The sequence below is a fragment of the Filicampus tigris genome, chromosome 13 (genome assembly GCF_054856515.1).
Source record: "Filicampus tigris isolate MCC_2025a chromosome 13, RoL_Ftig_1.0, whole genome shotgun sequence".
NCBI lineage: Eukaryota > Metazoa > Chordata > Actinopteri > Syngnathiformes > Syngnathidae > Filicampus > Filicampus tigris.
Window position 1 is genome coordinate 18782962 of NC_141229.1, and position 26373 is coordinate 18809334.

Genomic DNA, 26373 nt, shown 5'->3' on the forward strand with positions numbered 1-26373 from the left:
ATTAACCAACACACGAGTCCGAGATTCACGTGGGACAGAAGAGTGTCAACATGGGGAAAAGAAGGCACGACAAGCAGATTCTGACCAGTTTGTCCAAAAAACAGAAGAAACACTTGAAAGAGTTTGGAGAGGAGCATCCATTTCACGACGTGTAAGTTGCAACGGAAACGCCTTAAAGGCTGAAAGAAGAGGATTCTTAGTCAACTAGCTACGTAATGGAGAAGCTGGAGTTTTCTGTATGGAAACTCGGTTTCAATATTGGCCAAGACAGTATTACAATATTTACTGTGTAGAAAGGGAAATGGTTGCAATTATGTAATGCAATTGTGTGTTGGAATTGGGGTTATCTGCTCCTGTATTTGATGCGGTTGTTTTGGAATTCCTCAGAACGTTTCCACAGGATGCTGCAAATTCTTTCGTTTCTGTTGTTCTGTTGTAACGTTCCTTGGTGTGTTCTTTTCACAGAGTCAATGAAAAGTCGGAAAGGACACAAATAGTGGAACTGGTGAGTGATGCTACTCCCTTCCCTAAACCAGACCCTTGGGTCGTTTCAAAATTGGAGGGCACCAACATTATTGATTAAGAAAAGAAACTGATTGCCTGTAGGGCTGGGCGATATGGTTGCAAAGTGTATCACAAATGAAGTATTTCATATCAGTTGGATTTTTATTTTATTTTTTACTCTTCATCTATCCATCCATCCATCCATTATCTATACCGCTTATCCTCTCAAGGGTCGCGGGCGTGCTGGAGCCTATCCCAGCAGTCTTCGGGCAGTAGGCGGGGGACACCCTGAATTGGTTGCCAGCCAATCGCAGGGCACACAGAGACAAACAAACATCCGCACTCACAATCACACCCTGGGGCAATTTAGAGAGTCCAATCAACTTACCATGCATGTTTTTGGAATGTGGGAGGAAATCGGAGTACCCGGAGAAAACCCACGCAGCCACAGGGAGAACATGCAAACCCCAAACAGGGAGGCCGGAGCCGGGATTTTACTCTTCAAAATTTGGTTATTTTTAAAATAAAATATCTAACCTTAGATAGCAGGTTAATTTTTTTTTTTTACAATAAGAAGAAAACACTAACTTGCACAACATTTTTGGTTTTGTGTGTGGATTATTTGAAATTTCATTGGGGAAACAGAAAATGACCTCCTATTTTGCAATAGGCCATATAGGGTTGATAGATATTCTCTATACATGGGGTGTGATACAATTCAACGGCGGTTTTGAACGATTTGGCTCAATTCAGTTGGATTACGATTTGGTTTGATATGGTATGGCTGAGTGAGCTTGCCAGTATGCAGCTGTAAATGTTGCATTTCCATCAAAGATGTATCGCTCCAATAAAAGACGATTCAATATGTACGTATCTTGATGTTTGAAAATGGGACGATTGAATTCAACGCACTAGAATCTTTTAAATCAAAACTGATTTTTCTATTCAAATAGTTTTTTTGTTTTGATTGCTGATATTTTCGAATTCTAGGCACCAAGCCCAGAACAGTCTGATGCTGAGCTGGATGATTTGGAGGAGGAAGAGGAGGAGCCAGAGCAGAAAACATCCTATCAGAAACTTCTTTCGACCCTTAGTCAACCCAATCACAATGACCAAAGTGAAGAGGGGAGCACCGACGAAGAGGAGAGCACTGATGAAGAGGAGCTTGTTGAAGGTACACTAATCTTAAAATATGCATATGGACGGTAAATATGATCATTACTATTGTAACAAACAAAGGGGTGATTTGCAGAAAACTATGCTGGCGGTGACCAAGATGATGGCGATGAAGAGGCTGGGGAGGAGGAGGAAACTGAAGATTCTGGTGTAGCGCTTTCTCAATCATTAGAAGGCAAGGAGGAGGCAGGGGGTGATGAGTTCATTGACAAAGAGTATGAGTCCCAATTCTGCCTGGAGACCAATTTGATTGATGACAGAGGGCCAGAGGACGTTGTTGATGTTGCTGACCAAGACAAAGGTGAGGAGCATTTAAAAAAAAAAAAACATGTCTGCAAAAGTCAGGTTTTCCTAGTGTGATGCCAAGTTCCTCAAACTGATCAGATATTTTCAGAACTTGAAGAAAAACACACACAGGTTCTTTGTACTTCCAGATATGTTTTCCCAGCATTTGGGCACAGAGCTGAGTGAAGATGATGTACAAAAGATTACATCAGGCAGCAAAGCAAAGGCCCAGATCACGGTACTCACTTTGACGTAACCTTTTAAATCATTTGAATGAATCCCCTTTTTTGAATTATTGTTTTGTTTTGCCGAATTAGTGGCCAAAATCTGGCTCACTTGTTTGCGTCACTCCCTTGGAGAGGTTCGGCCCCATCCGCTCTTACAAAGACACGGAGCTCCCAGCCTTCCACAAAGTCTTGGAAGCCAGTTGGAAGAATATCAACATGTCTGGAAACTCTGAGGAGGTGAGCCCTCTCCAGCTGGAACTGGTGGCGCTCATGGGAACATACAAAGACCTCTACTACTCAGAGACCTGCCCGTTGAAGGTGGGCCCGCAGGTTCGAAGGGCTTACTGCCTCCATGTTCTCAACCACGTGCTGAAAGCCAACTCCTGCGTCTTGGCTCACAACGCTCAGCTCAAAGAGCAGCAGCAGCAGGCAAAGCGTGGAGAAGTGTTGCAAGATGAACTAAGAGACCAAGGGCTTACCCGGCCCAAGGTAAATACTGCCGACACTCAATACTTGATTTCTTTACAGGTACGGGAATCTGACAGTGTTTATTATTGCGCCTTTCATTTGTGAAACTGCATTGAATGTAGCTACAGTGCATATAAAAAGTCGACACACCCTTGTTCAAATACTATTTTTTGGGACCAAGATAAAGCTGTTCCTAACTCTGAACAACTCACTTTGGAAGAAAAAATAACTACCCGCACTAGACTTTTCACTGACCTGATCGAGTGGATCGATCTATCATTGATGTCATTGATCGGCTCCGCAAAATAAGACATCACTGTAAGCACAATCTCATTCACTCCGGGGTCTTTCTGTGCTGCCTTTAAGTAGATGTGAGCCTGAAAGCTTAACTATTTTAGCCTTGTCACATGTCTTGTCAGTGGAAAGTATTTGCACTGCGAAGTGGAAATTTACCTCCGTGACCTCGACCATCCACCCACAAATAGTCAACATGTACTGTAGTTTTGATTTTTATTATTTTTTTTGTTTACTGGTAAAAAGTCCCCAAAACATTTTATTTACGTCAAAAAGAACTGCATACTGTATGTGTGGGTTTTTTTTCCATTTACGCTTAACATCTAGCTTTCATGACTCTGCATAAGTTAGGCGAATTTCCGGCCCCGCACATTCAACCAATCACAGATGCAATCAGCAGGCAGATGTGTTGTTTGAACTAACACGGAAATAGCTCCGTTGTTGACAAGATGCACAAAACTTTTGCTAATTGAGGATATGAGATGCAGTATACTGCTGTCATACCGAATGTGAGTTGAGCTATCGATTACTGGATGGATGGCAGAATCTTGGTGTTCAATGGATGCGGTGTGACTTTAACATATGATGTTGTGACATGGCAGGTCCTGATTCTTGTGCCCTTCCGAGGCGGAGTTCTACAGATTGTCCAAACTCTCATCGGTTTACTGGAGAGCAAAGGCAAGAAGGTGGTGGTCAGCAACAAGAAGCGCTTCAAAGACGAATTTGGGCAAGTCTCGGATGACAAACCGCCCAATCTGCGCAGACCGGACGATTACCACGCCATATTCTCTGGCAACGTGGACGATCACTTCAGGATAGGTGCGGCTGAAGCAAAAAGGTCCACGTTAGCCCACTTTTTGGATTTTCTGTCTGATGCGCAGCTTGCTGTCTCTCTTCAGGTGTCTCCATAATCAAGGGCAACATGCGCCTCTACTCGCCCTTCTACTCATCAGACATCATCATTGCTTCTCCGCTGGGTCTCCGCACAGTCATGGGAGTGGAAGGAGAATATAAGAGGGACTTTGACTTCCTCTCCTCCATCCAGATACTGGTAGTAGACCAGGCTGATGTCTTCCTCATGCAGAACTGGGAACACGTCTTGGTAGGACTACTCGCCCTCTGAACTTAACGATAGACTTGGGCTACGTACCACAGCTATATCCATCCATGCATCTTCCGCTTATCTGGTTCGGGTCACGAGGGCGGCAGCCTAAACGGACAATTCCGGGCCAGTCACTTGCATGTCTGTCAGAAATGCGTCTTCAAGATGTACAAGTTAAAACCAAATCTCAGAGCTGTCCGGCCGCGACCCTCCACCCTTGACCTGGGCACCCTTCCGGCCGCGACCCCCCGCCCTTATTTATAAAAATGATCACCCCCCGCTCCGTTCCGCCCTCCAAAAAAGTGTCTGTGATTGACGCCGCCGTGGGAGAGATGCTAGCGGCAGAGGCTTTTAAGTATCATTAGCTCGTTAATTTACTATTCAAACCCGCTGTGGACACGCTTCAAAATGCGCCACTAGTACCTTACTACTTACCCAACTGCGTGTGCTTAGTTCCATTGCGAGCCTCGGGTTTGGTTTTGTCGCATTGTATAATTATTTGGGTCCAACAGATGGTCAGAAGTCGCAGTCAACAAGTTACTTATTTATTTTGCACACTTCCCCTCCTTCACAGCCTTCAAATTAAAAGCATACCAGCAAACCACTATACACAGCAGGTTTGCTACGGCGTATTTCTGGAAGTAGGAAAGACCCATAAGAAGTGAATGAACTCCACCTTGATGTGCCGGCGTCATACTTGAGAGCTGCGCGCAGCTTAATATACTCCCGGACACAAGTTGTTTTGAAACAGTTTAGTTCCAAGTCGGGGGGCGTCGCTTCAAAAAGACAGCGACAACAATGGATATCGTGCCTGCTACAACCATAAAGATACCGAGATGACTAGAGACCTGTCGCCAACAGCACAATGCGTCGGCCATGTGAATCAATGTGGCAGTTGTTTGTGTAAGAAGAGACGTGAGACAGCAACGTGCGTTCAAGCGCGTTTGTATTTCCTTATTTTCACATCACGTAACCTGCGCCTCCCACCTGCAACTGGGGCATACCATTACAAGAGGGGGTGGGGGGGCAATACTACAATCCCTATAACAGCAGTTGCCGCTCGCGCTGACGCAGGAGTAGAAAGAAGCCAAAAAAGAAGCCTTTCACTGAGTAGACTGAGATGAAATTTGGCCGTCTCGCAACCACATCAAACGCATGAGGGCCAATTAGTGGGCCGGACTAAAATCCACTTCCGGCCATGCTAGGTCCAGCCTTTTTTTTTTTTTTTCAAATTTGTCAGCCCCCAACCCCAGCCCCAAAAATGGGCATCCGGCCGGGTCGAAGGATCCCACCGGTCCTGCAAAATCTACAGAAACATTGAATTGTATTATTTTTGTCCAAAGTTATTCTTGTCTTGGAAGATGTCGTCCTATTGTATTTTTGGGGGGCAGGGGGACGATTTTCCTTCAGTATATAATCACTTCTTCTCCCCCACCAGCATGTGATGAAACACATGAACCTGCAGCCACTGGAGTCACACGGCGTGGACTTTTCCAGGGTGCGAATGTGGAATCTCAACAACTGGGCCAGACATTACCGGCAAACACTCGTTTTCAGCTCCATTCCGGACCCTCAGATCAACAACATCCTCACCAAACAGTGTGTCAACTACCGTGGACAGGTTCTCCCTTTCATATGGCCAGTTTTTGTTGAACAGACCCCAAATAGAAATGGAAATGAATGACTGTGCTCTATTGCCGTGTTTGCCAACTTTTATTGAGCCAAGGCACCCATTTTACGTATGAAAAATAGCAAGCGCAGGCACGGCACACCGCCAAAGAAAAAAACAGAATTGATGATCTTGTCTCAATTTACTCACCAACAGACTTACCCAGTTTAAAATCTGCCTGCCTGTTGAATGTAACACAAAGATGAGATAGTTACAGGACACCATGACTTGGGGTTGGGCACGCATTTTTCTTTTACTCTCTGCCATCTAATGAAAGAGCATTTAATGCTTCTGCTTTTCACTATACGTTGCTGGCACAGATAGAAGAACGATATTTGTAATTAATAAATATTGATTTAGGGACAAATTAGGTAAAATTAGGCAATTTCTCACAGCAGCTCGATGATCTCTCACAGCCCACTCGGGTGCCAATTGGGAATCGCTGCTCTCTTGTATCGAATCACACCTTGACAATTTCTTATTTATGTTGCCTGAAGTTCATTTCCGCTTGGATTATATTCCCACTTTGTGTTTTCCCCCCAGATCTCCATTAAGAACATCCCGAAGACAGGCTCCATATGCCAAGTTGTTGTTCAGCTGCCGCATGTCTTCCAGATGTTCTCCTCTGATAGCTTCCTGAATCATGATGCACGGTAAGGGGAACCTTCGGCACAGTTGTCTGACCACCCACTCACTCAGCGTGCTGAAATTGTTCAACATTATGGACAATGACCCAAAATGATTCTTTTTGCTCACCCCTACAACATGTTTTGTTTGGGCACACATTTAAACCGATTTAGAGTCGTCAATTAACTTAAGAAACTTGTTTTTGGTATGTTGAAGGACGCTGGAAAAACCCACCCAAGCGTTTACGGGTGATGTCCTCCCTATGTCACTGATTGATGATCAAAATTATTGATTCGATTTCTTCTTCTTTTTTTGTCCCTGCTTCCTGTAGGTTTCAGTTCTTTATCGATAAAGTGCTGCCTCAGTACAAGGACTCTGTCATGTCGCACACGCTGATCTACATTCCGTCTTACTTCGACTACGTCCGGTTGCGCAACTACATGAAGAAACAGGAGATGAGCTTTGCAAGCGTGTGCGAGTATTCCAGCAAATCGGAGGTGTCTCGAGCAAGGCACTTCTTCCTGAAAGGCGATAAACAGTTCATGCTATTCACAGAACGCTTCCACTTCTACAAGAGGTGAGTGCTGTCGTGCAATTCCTAAAAATGGGGGAAAAAAATACTTGAATAAAGAGTTTGTCTTTTGTTATCTTGATTTCACAATCAAAGCAAAAAGCTTTAAAAATAAAAATAAAATAAATAAAAAAGCTGCAGTCATGTGCCACACACGGCAGCTCCTCACCCTCGTGCGTGCGGCCCACTTCTGTTTTACTAGACAATAACATATTACTCTATAAAGTTTTACAACAGTGTTGTCTATGTATGCTATGTTAACATGATGTATTTAAGATTGCCGCCATGTTCATATTAAAGTTACAGCTACTCATGTTAAGTCTATGTGAGGCATATTAAAGCTGCGTGTGCCCTAACGGGCACATTCATGTCAGTCAAAACGATCCCTCTCAAAGGGTTTGACTCAACAGGGCTTTTGCTTTATTCACTGTGACAATGCTTAAACACCGAGTTAATGTTTCAGTCAGCTATATAGTCTGCAATAAAACAAGATGGCTCTGCTTTCATCTTTTTCCCCAGTTGACAGTCCCACGGGTACCTACACTGTTGCTCACTGATTTTAATTTGCCATCACCTGGCTAAAGAAACATCGAAAAGACTTGCTCTATAAGAAGATACTCACCAGCCAATTAGCATTGAGGCTCAAATGAACTCATAATGCAACGCAAGGAAGTGTTCGGTATGAAATTGATCCAATGGAACCTTTCAAGGTCCAAACGCTCCGATATGTTTCAATGCATTTCAAAAGAAGTTTAATTCTTTAGTTAGAAGACAAAGTCAACCCGAACATATTTTTTTCAAGAATATGTTCGCAGCAGGCCCACTAGTCGAAACAAGGCATTCTGATTAATATTGCGTTTGTGGAATATGAGTTAACCACCCATTTTTAGCCAGCTCAGGGGGTGGCCATTTTGGCACTTCTGAAAACGGGCTTCAGAAAACAGGTGCGCTGTGATTGGTCGTGACCTGAGCCCCGGGTAGTTGTGATGTCATTTTCAGTCAACAGCAATAGCTAAAAAAAAGGGTGGACTAACTCTTATTCCATCAATGCAATATTTATCAGAATGCCTTGTTTCAACTATTGGGCCTGCATAGAACATATTCTTGGAAAAAATATGTTGGTTCATTTCCTCTTTAACTAAAGTAAAAACAATAAAACACAAAGCCTTGACTTTAATGTCGATGAACTTGTTGCTTATTTGTGGCTCTTGCTGCCTTCAGTTTTGTCTGCAGTAAGCGAGAAACATGCTCTATTTGGTTTGAGCTCAGACCACTGACTTTTTTTTTTTTTTTTTAATCAATGTTGTTCTTTCAAATTATTTTGAGTTGCTTTTGCAGTAGGCATAATGTGGGAGTATACAGTACTATCACATCGGGGGATCACACTCACTTGAGAGTTTTTTTGTCACCACAAAAGCCTTGGTTTAGTTTATCATTTAATTTTTCAGCACATCATTTATATATGTTGAAAATCACAAACACAATTTAGGCAAAACAAGCCATAATCAATAATTTCATGGTTAAAAAATATATTTTTTCTAACTGAAAGTGCTGCAACGTGAAAGCAGTTCTGAGTGCAAGTCCTCTGTTATTTTGTGCCGCCATCATGGGAACATCTGGATGATTCGAGTCTTCCATTGGAGGGTCAGGACAGTTGTGCTGCTTCAGGAAGTTGTGCAGCACAGTAGTAGCAACCTTGCAGCATCTTCTTGGCTCAAAACAAAGTGTATTGCGTAAACAGTGGTATGAATTTTTCCACAACATATATGCTCGACCATCCCTCTACTGCAAATATGAGCTCTGTTGTATCTTTGTCACTTCATATTCACGGGATGTGGCCAAGGACCGAATAAATCGCAACACTGAGCAGATACACTGCCGCCAAGTAGTAGTCCACGATGCCGCCATTTGTAGAGTAGTGGTGACAGGCCTTCCTCTTTGAGACATGGAGGGCAGTCTAGGCTCAAGCGGCGCAATCATCTCCAGCGCATCTTCTTTGCACATACGAAAGCGATCTCCGAAAGCTATTTCATCAAATTGATTCAATGGATTAATCCTATCCACAAGTACTGTAATTGCCTGGCTGGCCTCTGTAGTGAATGTCGTTGTTCATGTAGATATTCCAAATACGCCCATGCTCCCAAACTATCTGTGCTCCCTTTCGCAAACACTACCAAACTGAAGTTAAACCTGCCTCTTTGCAGGATTAATAGAAACTTCAATTTAATCCTAGTCTAATCCGCGATCTTGCAATTGGCTTTGCTTCAACCAGAAGAGGCCAAATCTATGACAATTTTAAGATACACCTGTGCAGGTGACTTCAAATTAGGCCAGCTCAAATAGCATATTAGTCGAGGACTAGCCTTAAGCCGTTTCTGTGAAACCGGGCCATAATGTGCTATGTTTTGGAATCTGAGCTGTTCCTACTTTTCTCTTCCCGCCATTCATTGTTTGATTTCAAACACTGTACCAGGGGCGGAGCCAGAACGTGGCTGATGGGTGGGCCTGGAAAAATCAAGGTGGGCCTGAATATTTCTCTCACTGAGCACAATCCTACTGTCCCAACACATCATATATTCAAATAAAAGGACAAACTGAATATGAACTTCTGATCTTCTTGAGACAACCACAATTATGCCATTCTTAATATTCAATCCAATAAAAAAAAGACAAATTCAAAAATAATTTCATAATTTACAAAAAAAATCAAAAGTATTTTTTTTCATGAATCTCACTGGGTGGTTAGTCTGTCAATCTGGGTGGGCCTGTGAACTCCCACGCCCAACCATAGCTCCGCCCCTGACTACCTTTCAGTGGTCTATTGTTGATAAACAAATGCTGTGGCCCTAACTGTATATTAAAGGATGTATATTTGTATAGAATGTTAAAACGTGTCTGTTTCTTTTTTCCTGTCCAGGTACACCATCAAAGGGATTCAGAACCTGATATTTTACGGCCTTCCCTCCTTCCCGCACTTCTACAGTGAAGTGTGTAACATGCTGACAGCGGGGGCTCAGGGGGAGCAAGCCAGTTGGACGTGCACGGCCCTCTACTCCCGCTTTGATGCCCACAAGCTGGCTGCCATCACCGGTGCCCAGCGAGCCGGACAGATGCTGCACTCCAGCAAGAGCCTTCACCTCTTTGTTACAGGTGGCGAAGACAAAGCCTGCTGAGTGAGCCGGCCAGTTAAAACGGGCTCGGGACGCTAAGTGGGACTTGATCACATGCCAGGTGCAACGGCTGTTGATGCATTATCAGTCACTGAACTCCATAAACATTGTGCAACATCATGATTGTGGTTTGAGCTGTTAGTGTTGTTTCTGCAAGGTGATGCCACATTTCATTCACAGATGAAATGGCAAATAAATGTTTTACAGGCTTTATTCACACCCACCGTGTGGTGTGTTGTGTTCACTCGGTTTTGAATACTAGTGACCATATGCAGTTACTGTATGCAGTAATACTGTCTTATTCTTTATACCAGTGGTTCTCAACCTTTTTTTCATGAATGTACCTCCTCTGAACTATTGTTTTCAGCCACGTACCCCCTAACCAGCGCAAAGCATTTTTGGATGAAAAAAAAAAGGCTTAAAACAGAGTTCTATGCAATCAATCGGTGTTTGATTTATTAAAATTTGGCACACAATTTGGAGTTATATCTGAATGAAAAGAAAGAAGGAAGAAAAATAACTATGAATAAAGCTTTGTGCATATAATGATTACCAACAAAAACTGTCCTCGTATGGGATCTCAGAGTAAGGATCTGCTCTGAAAAAGAAACCATTAACTTGATTTAAAATAAAAACAGCTCTGCTTAATTAAGAAGGCTGACAACATTACCAATTGTCAACACTGAATTGAAGGCATTTAGTGAGACATTTTAGTGAATGCATTGGCTTTGCTGAGGATCTTTGTCATTTTTGGTGGCAAATGCTGTGATCAACCTCTTTTTAGCATTGATGCTACTTTTTAAAATATATTTTAAAATCTCAAGTACCCTCTAAAGTGCCTTCAAGTACCCTCAGGGGTACGAGTACCGCATTTGAGAACCACAGCTTTATACCATGTAGATAACTATCTACTTTTTACTTGACTTAATTATTAACTCATGGGTCGCTGTTCGCAGGACCTTGGCCACAGAATTGTATTGTTTTTCCTGTTTCGAAGAAAGGTGCAGGACGGCAGACGTTTCAATATCAGCCTTCATCATGGAAGATGAGACGCAAAAGCTCAGCCTCAAACGCGAATTGGGCCTGGTGGGAGCTGTGTCCCTCATCGGCGGGACAATGATTGGCTCGGGGATCTTCATGTCGCCGCAGACGGTGCTGGCCATCATCGGCAGCCCCGGAGCCAGTCTGGTGGTGTGGGCATGCTGCGGTCTACTGGTCATACTTGCTTCTTTTTGCTATGCCGAAATGGGAACCGTCATTCGAGAATCAGGGGGAGAGTACATCTACATCCTCAGGACGTCAGGCCCAGTCGTCGCCTTTATGTTAATCTTCAGCTCCGTGTTATTTGTGAGACCCGCTAGTGTGGTCGGCATCGCGCTTAGTTTCGCTCAGTATGTTGTGGCCCCCTTCTACTCGGATTGCGCGCCTCCAATTTTGCTAGTCAAGTGTGTGGCCGCAGTTGCGATTATTACTTTAGCTATAGTGAATTGTCTCAACGTTCGCTTCTCAATGTCAGTGCAGGTGTTTTTTATGGTGGCCAAGGTCCTGGCGCTGGCAGTTATCATAGTAGGAGGTGTTGTGATGCTTGCCGGAGGACACACTGAAAACTTTCAAGACTCCTTTGAAAACTCAAATATTGGCGTCAGTCCAATTGGTCTTGCTTTCTACCAGGGGTTGTGGTCATATGATGGTTGGAATAATCTCAACTATGTGACAGAGGAATTAAAACGCCCAGAGGTACAGTAAGTTATTCAGTTTTTCATTTGACATGCAGTACATTGGCCTATGTAAAGCCAGCCATAAAGTGGAGGTCAACCAAACATATTTTTTCCAAAAATAGGTTCTATGCAGGCCTACTAGTTCAAACACGTCATTCTGATTAATATTGCGTTTGTGGAATATGAGTTAAACAGCAAAATCCACCTGTTTTTAGCCATCTCAGCGGGCGGCCATTTTGTCACTTCTGTCAACTGAAAATGACATCACAACTGCTCAGGTAACACCCAATCACAGCTGACCCGTTTTCTGAAGCTGTGCCACGATTGGTCATTATCTTAGCCCTGAGCCACTGTGATGTCATTTTCAGTTGACGGAAGTGACAAAATGGCCGCCCGCTGAGATGGCTAAACACAGGTGGATTTTGCTGCTTAACTCTTATTCCACAAACGCAACATTTATCAGAATGCCTTGTTTCAACTAGTGGGACTATTGAAAAAAAAATTGTTTGGGTTGACTTCCACTTTAATATTGTCCTTTCCCCGTCTTACCAATCTTTTCATCTTTGTAGAAAAAAAAGAACCTTTTTTTCAAGCCATAAAACCAGTTGTAAAAAGATGTACACTTGTAAAGTTTATTTCCAAGGGAATTTGCATTTTGTTGGATGGACTAGATCAGGGATGGGCAACTAGCGGCCCACAGGCCGCATGGCCTGCACCCACACTCGGAGTGGCCCTTGATCAATTTCGGAAAAATTTCAGCAGTGGTGTGCCCTCTTTGAATGAGAATTTTGATCCGAGAGCCCTTTGTACTGGGGGAGGGATGATTTTTGATTTGCTTCAAAGCCTTTGTGGTGGAGGAATGGATCTTTTATATGCATTTGAGCATTAAAATATAAAACACTCTTCCGTCCATTCGTCTATTAAAATAAAAAACAGACATATGCACATATTTTGTCTTTATTTAAAACGACACATTTGTTGTACATCTGGTTAGTATGCGGTCCTATGTGTGGCCCCACAGTAGCTCTGAAAAAAAATTGTGGCCCCATCATTTAGGTTGCCCATCCCTGGAATAGATAGTAGACATCCAAAAGTAAAAAAATAAATAAATACAAGTAAAATGTTACTCACTTGCTGTGACTGAACAACCACTACGATAACAGTGTGAAGTATGTGTTAGCACGTGTGCCTCACGTTCAAGAAGTTCTGGGTTTGAATCTGAAGTCTGGACCTTTATTTTTTTTTCTCCCTGCATATTCTCATCATGCTTGCATTGGTTTTCTAAGAGTGCTTCCCACATTTAAAAAATGCACATTAACTTAATGGAAGAATAAATTGCCTTTAAGGTATGAATGTGAGTGTGAATAGCAATTTGTTTAACTGTGCCCTGCGATTGACTGGCAACCAGTCATGGTTGTACCCTGCCTCTAATCCAAAATCAGATGGTGTGTGGGCGTGTGTGTGTGTGTGGGGGGGGGGGGGGGGGGTTCTGTATAATGAAGTTCATCTTACCATAGTAATATACTATAATAATACAAAGAAAAATATAGTCTCACTAAAGTGACTACACTATGCACATTCTTGGCAATATTTTCTCATTTTTTTATTCAGAGCCAGAACTGAAGAAATGGCGTTGCCACAATATAAAGTGCAGTTGTCATTAAACAGTTAAGAGTGTACATTTACTGTCCCCTCAAAATGAATGAACACAAAGCTATGTCTAAACCGCAGGCATTAAAAGTGAGCATGCACCTTAATTAAGTGAAAATGTCCAAATTTCGCCCAATTAGCCATTTTCTCAGTGTCATGTGACTTGTCAGTGTTAAATTTGGTGTTATTGCTGTCAACCTCCCATACCGGTGACTGAAAGTTCAATATGGAACATCATGTCAAAGAACGCTTTGAAGATGCGAACACCCTGAAACTGATTTGCATGAAGTCAGATGTTTAACAGGACAGGTTCCACTCCGAACAGACCTCGGCATGGTCCGCCAAAGAAGTCGAGTGCATGTCCAGAGCATCGTATCCAGATCTTTGGAAAATAGACGTTTGAGTGAAGACTTTGAAGGCGTGGTTGTCAGCCGATCAGTCCTCAGACCATACATGGCACTGCATCAAATTGGTCTGCATGTCTGCTGTGGTCTGATGAGACCAAGCAGTTATTTCGAGAACTTTGAACGCCGGGTATGATCGGAAACTACCCCTGGGGGTAGGAACTTCCGGGGTTATGTGAGATTTTAAAATATATTTAAAAAGTAGCATGAATGCAAAAACCGAGCTTGATCACATTAGTTGCCTCCCTGCCACCAAGAATGACAAAGATCCTCAGTGAAGCACAAGCCCAAGTGTCTCACTAAATGCAAAAAACTCTATTCAGAGCAACAACACTGCAATATTCAGTGTTGACACTTGGTAGTATTGTTAGTCTTCTTTTTAATAAATACACATTTTGAGATTTTTTTTTGTAGTTTCTGCTTTTATTTAAATGATTTCTTTCAGAAAACAGATCTATATTATGATCCCAAAAGAAGACACTTTATGTTGACAATTATTTTTATGTGCAATCGTTATTTATAATTAAATTATTTCTTCTTTCTTTTAATTGTATCTTTTTATTTCGAAGCAGTTATAGCGATTCCACTCCAAATGGAGTTCCAAAGTTGAATTAATCCGACACTGATGGCACAGAACTCTGTTTTGAGTCTTTTTTTTTTTTTTTGCTTTCATCCAAAAGTGCTTGGTGCTGGTTGGGGGGTACTGAAAAATAAATATTTCACAGGGGGTAAATCATTTGAAAAAAGATTGAGAGCCGCTGTCTTGGACGACAAGCTGAGGGCGAAGGCGAAGGACTGGCCAAGCACGTCTCCAGATCGAAACCCTACTGAGCACACGTGGGGCATCCTCAAACGGAAGATGGACGAGCACAAGGTCTCTGAAATTCCTCAGCTCCTTCATGGAAAAATGGAAGACGTGTCCAAGTGGCAAACTTAAAAGCTGGAAAATAATCATGCCCGCGCAAAATATCAACACTTTGGGCACCTTGAGGGCTGTACTCCAATTGGTTGCCGGCAGTTTAGACATAAAAGGCTGTTGAGTTATTTTGAGGGGACAATAAATCAGTACACCTTTATACAAGCGCACTGTACACTGCCTTCTTTACATTGTAGCAAAGTGTCATTTTTTGCATTGTCCCATGAAAAGATATCCGAGGATATTTAGAGAAATGTGAGGGGCGCTGTCTCTTTTGCGAGACACTGCATGGTGGAAACTACTTAAAAAGATAAGCGCTGCTTGGACGGGTGTGGCAAAAGAGATAACTGCGGGTGATTTGTACCACTACGCACAAAGTAATAATTATCCGACATGTGTGGAGGCCATCACTTCCAATTGGTTGACCTTTCATTGTTTACACAGATGTATCATTACCCAATGCTTCCCCTGAGTCTGCAGTATTCCACCCGAAAGTAGTCTCACGATGGCCACTGACAAACACGGACTGAACCTGAAGAGGGATGTCGGGATTATCGGAGCGGTGTCTTTCATTGCTGGGACCATGATGGGTTCGGGGATCTTCATATCACCCCAGTACGTGATCGCCACAATCGGCAGTCCGGGGGCAAGCCTGATGATATGGGGAGCCTGTGGGCTGATAGCCATGCTGGGGGGTCTCTGCTATGCTGAACTGGGAACGGTCATTCCAGAGTCTGGCGGAGAATATATCTACATGATGAGGACGGCGGGGAGAGTGGTGGCCTTCATGTTTGTCTTCAGCTTCATCGCCATCATGAGACCGGCCAGCGCCACCGGAATTGCGCTCAGCTTTGCCGAATACGCGGTGGCTCCTTTTTTCACCAGCTGCCCCCCTCCACAGCTGGCGGTTAAGTGCGCAGCTGCAGGAGCCATCATCGTTCTGGCCATGGTGAACTGTCTGAGCTCGCGCCTGGCCACCATCATCCAGGTGGTGTCCATGGTAGTCAAAGTGCTGGCACTGGCGGTGATCATACTGGGAGGAGTGGTGATGCTCTTCGACAAAGGCACTGAGAACTTTGAGAACGCCTTTGAAGGAACCAATTTACATGTCAGGTCCTTCGGTATTGCTTTCTATCAGGGCTTGTGGTCCTATGATGGCTGGAACACTTTGAATTATTTAACTGAGGAGCTCAAACATCCAGAAGTAAGACTTACGTGTTGACTTTTCGCTTTACAGATGGTACGTCCCAGGTTTTTTTTAACTGGTCTTTCAACGTAAAATGGCACAAAAAACTGTAAAAGGTTTGGTTTTACTTGATATACTTGGTAACTTGATTTTTAAAAAATGTATACTGTTCAATATTTACTTGATGAGGCAAACTTTTGTGCTCAACTCCCACATTGGGATTTATAACCCTCCTTTATTACAGTAAATGGTTCAAAAATAAATACATTGGAATTAACCAATTTCATGGAAAACTAGCTAAATGAAAGCAACAAATATTACAGGAGTCTTAATGTAAATGCTCAGTGGGCTGAATTAATGAACAGAGTGGGCAGTGTAAAGACAAAAATCATTTGAGCCTTAATTGTTATCAGGATGTTCCCCTTGCATCCATTTCCTCAACCAAGATTTTATTTCCAAGACAATCTTTGACAAGCTTTTTATGCTCTCCAGAGACACACAATCACATTCAGATAAGACATGTACACATTTACAAGGAGAGCGCTGTGCCATTTCATAGGACTTAATAGCTTGATGATCTGCTCATCTTTTTCTGACTTATGTATGAGACCGGCTCACCCATTATAGGCAAATGTTAAGGGCAACGTGGACTCAAGGGGGTGTCAAAAATGGGCTGAAAATTCATCCATCCATCCATCATCCGAGATGCTTATCCTCATGTACTGGAGCCTATCCTTGGCGTCTTCGGGCAGTAGGCAGGGTACACCCCCAAACTGGTTGCCAGCTAATCGCAGACCATACAAAGACAAAACCGCTCACAGTCTCACCTAGGGCCAATTTAATGTGTTCAATTCTCCTACCATGCACGGTTTTGGAATGTGGAAGAAATCCGGAGTACGTACCTGGAAAAAACCCACACGGGCACAGAGAGAACTTGCAAACTCCACACAGGAAGGCACCCTGGACGGCCGATGTGCTAACAAGTCAGCCACCGTGCACAGGCTGAAAATTCACCTTCTATATAATTATAGTATATTCAAACGAATGATTTGCAGAATGTGGCTTGGTATTTGGTGTTAAATGCCAGCTGACTTGGGCCACCCTATTTGTATGGACAAAAAACAATTTAATTCACATTTACATCGATGAGAATTTCGAGTTTTCAATTAACAATCATGTTTTCTGAATGTGGGAGGAATCTACGGAAAATCCACGCAAACAGTAAAGTCTACGTGGTAGCAAGACCCCAAGATTCAAACCCCAAGCGTCTGAGGAGCTGATCTGCTAATCAGTCAGCCCGCTAAAATTAATCACATGTAAAATAAATGACATTGCTGTTGAGAAAAATGTGGTGTTGTAAAATGAAAAATGTCAAGTTAGGATACACTGAACGATCCACTTGTGCAGATATCTCACTGAAACAACACACATGAAATCACAATTCAATAGTTTCACTCGGTTCCTTCATTTATTTCAGGTGAATCTTCCGAGAGCAGTGGTGATTGCCATCTCGCTGGTGACCGGCTTGTATCTGCTGGTGAACGTCAGCTACCTGACAGTAATGACGCCCAAAGAGCTCATTTCATCCAATGCAGTGGCCGTCACGTGGGGGTAAGTAGCAGCACCTGACAAGACCACTTAAGTTTACTTTGTGTTGCTCATTTCTTTAGTTGTGCTTCTTTAACCATGAAAAGAAGCGTGAAGGATTTGATTAGTTTATCTCCAAGCTTCGCCTACAGTCATGAAATATACAATCATTCATTTTTAACCAATTGTAGTCCATTCAAATGTAATGACCAGGAAACAAGGTATATCAACTATTCTATCATGTCGTGTGAAAAACATTTATGTCCTTTTTTTTTTCATTTTCTTATTTTTACATGAATGGTGTTTCCCCGTTACAGACATCTCAATGTAAAAATTAAAAAAAAGTTTCCAAAATTGGAGATAAGTGTTCACAGGACAGCGACGATATTCTCAATTGTATTCCACCCATTCAAAGGTATGTTCCAAATAGAATGAGAGGCTAAGTTATATATAAAAATACACGTTTTTTTTATTCACAAAAGAAAACGAGTGGGCAAAAGTGCAAGGCAGTATAGCTTTATCAATTAATACCCATGTAGGTAGAAAAAGAGATTAGTTAGTGGCTGGTTCTAAACTTTACAGCAAACCGTCATATTTTTCTTAATATAAACAGCACACCCACACTCAGAACCAAACGGGTAGCAATAGATGCCGAACCAATTCTAATGTTGCACTTTGCTTGTTAAATAAACTAAATCAACATAAACACTTCACTAAAAAGGGGACTAGAATTTTTTTTAAAAGCTGAATTTGATCATGGGGGAAAACAGTGATACCCTATAGCCATTCCCTTCAAAGAACAGCCTATAAAAAGTTAATTTAATCAATTAAAAATGTCTCTCTCCAAAAACAAACAAAACCATACTTGTTAGCAATGATGACTCAACATTTTGTGCCTTGCCTTCAAAAAGTTACCAGATGCCTGGAGCTAAAAGAAAACCCCAATTTGTTGGTGAGGTGGATAGTTAAAACTGGCTGCAGATGACTTTGCACAGCAGTACATAGAGTAAAAAAAGAGGGATTGACGCTTGATGCACAACGTTTGGCATCCTGCGTGTATAGCCAGCACAATTGCACACCTGAGGCAAATCACTAATCACAAAGTGGAGCAAGATTCTACATGCGTGGCTTGATTGGGAGCAATTAATTTAGCTTGGAAAATGCACCTTTATATTGATATAGCTAACTTTTATGGCAACATTTTCAGTACACCAACACACGGGTATGTCCATATTGCATCCAGCTTGATGTAATGTATGCTCACTTGCCGGACAACGGACAATGAGGAGGACACAAAGAAAATCAATGCCATAGTAATGCATTACAAACATTTTCAAAGGTCCAACCAGAAACAACCCACAGGGTGCAAACTGGCATGTTATTCCACAATTTCCACAAAAATGGTGCCTGCGCAAGCTTTGTCAAGCGCTCCGTAGGCACAAGGACAAGCGCAGGGCCGCAGGCGCATGTGCGCAGTGAACATTTCAGGCGTGAGGAGCGGACAATGAAATCATTTTGCAGTTTGAGATGGGGCACATCATGCAGGTGACATGAAAAAACAACGCTGTGCTGAGTATTTTTACCAAGTCAGAGGTGTGAGCACTCGCAACCGGAGCCGCTGGGACACCGGACCAAAGCAGAACTGTTTCGATTATGCGCGCAACGCAGCATAAATTCATTCGAGGATTGCCCTCACGTGTGTAGCTTGGGAACGAGCACCAGTTGCTGCACCTCCTGATCCACTTGTTCTCCATATAGTGTAGTTTGTGCCATCAAAAGACCATCCGGCGCTGCATCTTTCACATCAGAAGTAGAATCTCACTCTGGAGGCTTATTTCATAGTGTTGGCTCAAAACGATAGTGTCAGGTTCTAGTGACGACTGGGAAAGGTGGATCCCACAAACGTAGACAGCGAAATAAAAAATGAATTTAACAAAAATGTATTTACACTCAGAGTAACTACCGACAAAGTACAACAGAAGTCGCTGGCGAAAAACTGCCAAGATAAAACGAACAACAAAAGACGCTTGCTAAAATGCCAATCAACCAATTAGCAACAAACAAAAAAACGTCAGGATAATAGAACCAAGGAAGCTATACACGGCAAAAACATGCAACTAGAAATAACTCATTATTTAAGATAGGATGTCTAGAAAATACAATACACTACAATACAATTCTATTTGTATAGCACATTTCACAACAGCTTGAGCTGTAACAAAGCACTTTACATACAAACAACAAAATAGCCATAATACAATAAGTGAAATCAATAAATTAACATAAGCATAACATAACATAACATATACATAACGTAAACAAAAAACACGATCTACAATACACACCGGAAAAGAGCTGAAAATATCAGGTCTCAGGTCACATCAAAAGCCAATAGAAATCAATAGAAATGCGTCTTCAACCAGGTTTTAAAAGTGGACAGAGAGGGGGCTTCCCTCACATCCAATGGGAGGTCATTCCAAAGGGAAGGACCAACAGAAAGAAGGCCGACCCACGGACGACCCACGGCCTTCTATCTATTCAAACTTCCATAATTCAGTACCAGTCGCACTTTAAAAGATTCAGACAGTTGAGGAGAAAAATTCAAAGTGTTATCTTCAAATAGAGACCAAAAAATTTGCCGATACTCCAAATGGTTCAAGTACAGCATCACATTTACTTTGGTGCACCTTTCGTTCAGGTAAAACGGCCAGGTGGAATGGCAAAGGGTTACAATGATCCCTAAAATGCACCGGGAGCCAGTGAAGGGAGGCCAGAATTGGGGTTATGTGCTACGTCTTCCGAGCTCCAGTTAGGAGGCGGGCAGCAGCATTTTGGACCAACTGGAGACATTTGAGGGAGGACTGGCTGACTCTAAAATAAAGTGCATTGCAGTAATCTAGCCGAGATGTAACAAAGGCATGGATGACTGTTTCTAAGTGCTGATGGGAAAGGAGGGGCTTTACCTTAGCCAGCTGTCTAGGGGGAAAGAAGCTCGACTTTACGACAGCGCTGATTTGCTGGTCCAATTTAAGATCACTGTCCATTTTAAAACCCAAGCTTAAAACTGTTGGCTTTAGATATGAAGCCAGGGGGCCCAGGTCAACGGGGTGGGATGTAGAAGAGCCACTGGGACCGAACACCATAACTTCTGTTTTTGTTTCATTGAAATTGAAGAAATTCAGTGACATCCAGGCTTTGATGTCCTCTAGGCAGGACAAAGGTGGTCTTATGGAGAAAGTGTAATTTTTGCTCAGCGGGACATAGATTTGACAGTCGTCGGCATAGCAGTGGAAGGAAATACCATGTTTCCAAAGGATGGAACCCAGGGGCAGCAAATACAAAGGGAACAACAATGGCCCCAAAATAGAACCCTGTGGAACACCATTGGATAGAGGGGCAGAGCGGGATTCTGAGGAACCTAGGCTAACAGAAGAAGTCCCGCCACCCAAATAGGATCTAAACCAGTCTAGAGCGCATCCACTAACTTTTAAAGTCTGTGATTGCACAGCGGTTGCGGCGCTGCAAAACACGCCCCTCAATTCCACCGCCGGTGGAAACAGAGCCAAAATATGACGGATTAACGCTAGATGCTGTCCAACGTTTACACACGTAACGGTTAGCTAGTGACGTGGTCAATAAACATTGCGGCCTGTATGCATATATTTTTAATCATTTTTAAAGTTAATACATGTACATGAAAAATAATGAAGTTATCAATAATAATAATAGACAAAATAGGATGTCCGCTGATAGTGTAGTGGTACACACGCCCGAGTTGTGTGCGGGCAGCATGGGATCGATTCCCGCTCAGTGACAGTGTCTATGTGTGCCCTGCGACTGGCTGGCAACCAGTCCGGGGTGTAGTCTGCCTTCGCCCGTTGACGGCTGGGATAGGCTCCAGCAACTCCCCGCGACCCTGTATAGGATAAGCGGTTTGGAAAATGACATGACATAATAGACAAAATATTTCGTTTTTATTCCTACGTGAAGAGATCCTTTCAAATAATAAAGTTATTGGTGCCGAAAGACCTTTACAGAATACTTATACATTTAAATCCATTTAGGGTTCCGACCCTATGATCGGAAAATCTTGTGGGAATTATATTGGGCGGAAATGGGTGGTGTGGAAACTTGGCACTGAACCTGAAACTTTTCCCCCCCACAGGAACAAGGTGTTAGGATCCTGGGGGTGGATCATGTCATTAGCTGCAGCTTTGTCAGCTTTTGGGTCTCTAAATGGGACATTCTTCAGCGGTGGTCGCGTGTGCTTTGTTGCTGCACGTGAAGGACACATGGTGAGAATGTTGATGTCTTAAAATTAAGACTTTCTTTAAAATTAAAAATTAAGATTATTTTCTTATTTTCTCCACAATTGAAAACAATTCCCTGGTGACTTAGCATTTTTGCCTCTCGCTGTGAAGAGTGTACATTTGATGTGCAGGGTCCTTTCCGCTGATAAGCTACATTTTTTTTCTCTTCCACTGGATTTTTCCTGGATAATTTTTGTATCGATGGAACTGTATTATTTTTTCTTTTTTAAATACAGTCTTGTGGCCATTTTTTAAACATTTTTCGTTAACACCTCACGACAACATGAGATCAGCCTGCTAATTAGCACATAACAGCTATTAGCAACAAGGCAAGTAGCAAGATCATCTCCACTGATGAATATCACAAACTCCTTCAGAAGATAGCAGTGCTGGAGACAAAAAAGCACCACCTCAACGTGTTTGATATATGGAGAATGAAGAAACCACACTACTAATGTCTTGAAACATTGGACCTGAGCATGCTAACAGGCAGCTTGCTAGCACCACAAGCTGTGGTGGGAGCAAAGCCAAAAGACAGAGAAGACCGTGGCCGTCAGCCAGACCTGAACGTCAATATATTAATAAGGAATTGGCTCATGCGGAAGGTTTCCTCAACACCGAGAAAGGAGTAGCCATGGACTTTGGCTCCATCAAGGAGAAGGGAATCAACATATGGACTGCCAAAACAGAACACTGAGATCCAACTGAAGAACAGGTTTGAGTTACTTTCACTGGACGAGCGAGTTTTGGCGGATTATGAAAGTGGACCTTCGTAGCAAAACGAGCTCTGCTGGGCCCCAAACACTGATAATAGGTGACAGTGCTGTAACTGGTTTAACACACTTTTGTAGCAAGAAGAACACCAAGGTTCAGTGTTTCACTAATGACATGATATCCGATATTTTTGAAAAAGGCGAGAAGATTGGTACTAACCCCAACCTCATTCCCACAGGAGCTTTTGATATGCTGAAACAGCAGTCAGAGGTACTGTAACAGGATTTTGTTAGCCATCAACACAAACCCCTCCAAATCAGCGACCACTGGATTTAACTCAAACGCAAACACAAGAAGACTTTCTCTCGGATTTTGGTGACAAGATGAACAAACTTGTCAGTATTGGAATTCAACTCACATCACTGTCATCCCCCCATTTTCTCATCCCTTAATCCTCCTCATCATTCGATTACGCCCATTTTAAAAACACCCAACATCCATCCACCAATCATCCCGCCCCACCAATCTCAAGACTCACATCACTTACCAAACAGCTATCTACCTACTGACCACTTCTTCACCCACGAAAAATTCCAGTCCAGTCTGACATGTACTGGGTCCAGAATGCTTATCAGCCTTTTACCATCTGAAAAACAAATCCAGGTTGAAGAGTTGCCTGCTCCAAGCATACCAGGAGAAGCTTATCCATGCGTTTATGTCCAGTAGACTCGATTATTGTAATGGTCTTCTGACTGGACTGCCTCAAAAGAGCATCAAACATCTGTACCTCATTCAAAAATGCTGCAGCTCAGGTTCTGACCAGAACAAAGCGATCAGAACATGTAACTTCAGTGCTAAAGGCTTTCCAGTGGCTCCCAATTAACAGTAGAATATATTTTAAAATTCTACTACTGTCTATAAATCATTGAATGGTTTGGGTCCTGAGTACATTAAATAAATGCTGATTTGAAGATTAACCCAGTAGGGCTTTGAGATCTGCAGACTTGGGTCAATTATTGGAGCACAGAGTTCAACACAGGTGGCATTTAGCAATTATGCTGCACACAAATGGAATAAGCTGCCAATAGCAGTGCAGTCAGCCCAGAGTCTAAATACTTTTCAATCCAGATTTAAAACAATGCTTTTTCTCCCCATACCTTTGCAAATAATGTATATGGAATAAAGTGTTGTGTGTGTTTTCTAGCCGGATATTCTTTCCATGGCTCACGTGCACAGATTGACTCCATCTCCTGCACTCATTTTCACCACTGTTGTCTCCTTGCTGGTGCTCATCCCCGGAGACTTTCAAAGTATTGTCAACTTCTTCAGGTGACCACAATTTCCATTGAATCTCTTGAAAACAAACAGATGGTACCTTTATGTGTTTACCTAAAATCAATCTTTCTTCTGTTTGCAAGTTTCACTGCCTGGTTTTTCTATGCCATCACATTGTCTGGCCTCCTCTACCTCAAGATTAAGAAGCCAGAGCTCCCAAGGCCATACAGGGTTAGTTCGACTCATGTAAGATATAACCTACAATTCCAATGAAGTCGGAACGTTGTGTAAAACCTAAATAAGAATAGACTACAATAATTCCCCCGAGCAACAACAACTCACTATTTTCCTTCCCGCGCTCGCTGCGGCCATGGAAGCCTCGCCGCGAAGAATAGACTAATGACGGACTGCAGACGAATGGCGGAATAAATAAAGAGGTTTCCATCTATGCTTCTATACATGTATTTTAAAAATTTTCCCGTCAGCCGTCAGCAAAACGGGCGTCCGTCAGTGACGGATAGACGGACCGGTCCTTCACATAGACGGAATGCCCAGCTCTGCTGTGAAGGCACCATTAAATGCTGAACGGCACATACAGGTTTTGGAGCAACATATGCTACCATCCAAACAACGTCTTTTTCAGGGACATCCTTCCTTATTTCAGCAAGACAATGGCAAGCAACATTCTCCAACAGCGTGGGTTCGTAACAGACTACTGTTAGACTGGCCTGCCAGTAGTCCAGACCTGTCTCTCACTGAAAATGTAAGGTGCCTTATGAAACAGTAAAAACACGAATGGAGACTGTAGGCGAATCGAAGCAAGCAAGAATCGGAAAGGAATACACCTACAAAGCTTCAAGTCCTCAGATCCCAAACATTTATTGAGTGTTGTCAAAAGGAAAAGTGATGTAACACACGGTGGTAAAAAATCCCCATCCCATCTTTTTTGGAATGTGTTGCGGGCATCAAATCAAGAATGAGTGAATATTCAAAAATAGGTTTATCAGTTTGATCCTTAATTAACTTGTCTTTGTAGTGTATCCAATTAAATGTAGGGCAAAAAAGGATTAGCAAATTATTGTTTTTTATTTTTATTTACATTCTACACAACTTCCCAACTTCATTGGAATTGGGGTTTGTAAAATAAAACCTTCTACAACATAACACAAATGGATAATTTTCAGCATCTGTGCTCTTTCCCCTTTTGCTTCAGGTTCCCTTTATACTGCCCATAGTGGTGCTCATCGCAGCAGTATTCCTCGTGCTGGCCCCCATCATTGACGAGCCTCAGATCGAATACCTCTATGTGACTTTATTTATTTTCAGTGGGGTCATCATCTACATACCTTTCATTCATTACAAGCTATGCCCAAGCCTGTTAACCAAGTTGACCATATTCCTGCAGCTGTTTTTACAGGTCGCCCCAGCAGAGAAAAATCTGTGATGTGTACGGAAAGATTGTGTTTGGTTTTCCTGCTGTTTGCTGGCAATTTCGAGCCATATGAAACTTCATAGTTGTGACCTTAAACAGCTGGGTTTCCTACCACACTAGTGCTCTGTCTAAACATAATTGCAGTGCTGTAAAGGTTAACGTACATACACTGCTTAGCCAAAATAAATAATCGAAGTGTGATATTTTATTGGAACTACTGTTCCACAATTAAAGTCTAACAGACATCTGATATTGTCATACTGAAATGAAAGAAGTTGCTCATACAATACATGAAAGTGATAAGATTACCTCATTTTGTATAGTTGTTTTCTTTGATTTTAGATTTTTTATAAAAAGGCCCTAATCAGGCTAAGATAATAAATGTATATGATTATTTTTACATTCAAAAATGTTTAAACAGAATCACTTTTTGGATTTAGGAATATGTAATTGTGATTTTATTAAAATGTCATGATTTTGGTGGTTGAGATATTTGAAGGTTTTTAAAAGTTGTGTTCTCTTATCCACATGGGTTCTGCTGAGGCCGCAGCAGCAACCCACTGCCCAGGTTAAATCTATGTGAGAAACCATGTTATAATTTTACTGGGGCATCAAATTTTCATTGATCTACTCAAATAAAATATCACAAAACCGGTGGTAAATAAATAATATAATTGAATAGGTGTTTGTACTTAAATATTTGTAGTAATTTTCTAACTATTATACATTTGTAGCTGACAATGAGAGTGAGAAGTTATTTTTTTCCTACTAAATTACAATCAGTGGACCTTCTGATCACTTCGGTAACAAATCGAAGGGCTTTGATCCTCCATTCTGCAAGTGTTCCAGCATTAGTGGTTGGATGTCAAATGTTAAGAGATTTTATTCTGCTCAAAAAAGACACCACATGCCAAACAACTAACTGCACAGCAGTAATATTTTCATAAAAGCGTAAAAAATACTGTATAAATGCACTAAATAATGACTGAATAATTTTATATCCAGGCTTGGGGAGTACAGGAATACATGTACCAGTGTTACATATTCAGGATACAAAAATACTGTTATTGTAATTCGTTTCATATACA

At 42.2% G+C, this 26373-nt stretch overlaps 2 protein-coding genes across 4 annotated transcripts; both read left to right on the plus strand.

Moving 5' to 3' along the window:
* utp25 (UTP25 small subunit processor component) lies at nucleotides 1-10312 on the plus strand. 2 transcript variants are annotated; one of them, XM_086050507.1, is made up of 13 exons: nucleotides 1-151; nucleotides 466-505; nucleotides 1495-1678; nucleotides 1757-1981; nucleotides 2115-2203; nucleotides 2283-2681; nucleotides 3557-3773; nucleotides 3854-4056; nucleotides 5495-5677; nucleotides 6269-6378; nucleotides 6684-6929; nucleotides 9841-10095; nucleotides 10132-10312. In XM_086050507.1, coding segments are annotated over exons 1-13 (2253 nt in total). In that variant the 5' UTR covers nucleotides 1-50; the 3' UTR covers nucleotides 10133-10312. The 2 variants fall into 2 exon arrangements, with proteins under 2 accessions (XP_085906633.1, XP_085906632.1); XM_086050506.1 differs by having other exon boundaries at nucleotides 9841-10312.
* A 279-nt stretch (nucleotides 10313-10591) lies between these two features.
* LOC147137828 (b(0,+)-type amino acid transporter 1-like) lies at nucleotides 10592-25297 on the plus strand. 2 transcript variants are annotated; one of them, XM_086050508.1, is made up of 6 exons: nucleotides 10592-11830; nucleotides 17445-17578; nucleotides 21720-21849; nucleotides 23783-23907; nucleotides 23997-24084; nucleotides 25067-25297. In XM_086050508.1, exons 1-6 carry the CDS (start codon nucleotides 11132-11134, stop codon nucleotides 25295-25297), a joined length of 1407 nt encoding a protein of 468 aa, XP_085906634.1. In that variant the 5' UTR covers nucleotides 10592-11131. The 2 variants fall into 2 exon arrangements, with proteins under 2 accessions (XP_085906634.1, XP_085906635.1); XM_086050509.1 differs by lacking the exon at nucleotides 10592-11830 and adding an exon at nucleotides 15287-15985.
* Nucleotides 25298-26373: the final 1076 nt, after the last annotated feature.

Excerpts from the sequence above, each read along its gene's own strand:
- utp25 (XM_086050506.1), top strand. The coding sequence starts at position 51 with ATGGGGAAAAGAAGGCACGACAAGCAGATTCTGACCAGTTTGTCCAAA. Across the intron at positions 5,678-6,268 it reads GTGTCAACTACCGTGGACAG|ATCTCCATTAAGAACATCCC; the intron begins GTTCTCCCTTTC and ends TTTTCCCCCCAG. Across the intron at positions 6,379-6,683 it reads TTCCTGAATCATGATGCACG|GTTTCAGTTCTTTATCGATA; the intron begins GTAAGGGGAACC and ends TGCTTCCTGTAG.
- LOC147137828 (XM_086050508.1), top strand. The coding sequence starts at position 11,132 with ATGGAAGATGAGACGCAAAAGCTCAGCCTCAAACGCGAATTGGGCCTG. Across the intron at positions 17,579-21,719 it reads GCAGTGGCCGTCACGTGGGG|GAACAAGGTGTTAGGATCCT; the intron begins GTAAGTAGCAGC and ends TCCCCCCCACAG. Across the intron at positions 21,850-23,782 it reads CTGCACGTGAAGGACACATG|CCGGATATTCTTTCCATGGC; the intron begins GTGAGAATGTTG and ends TGTGTTTTCTAG.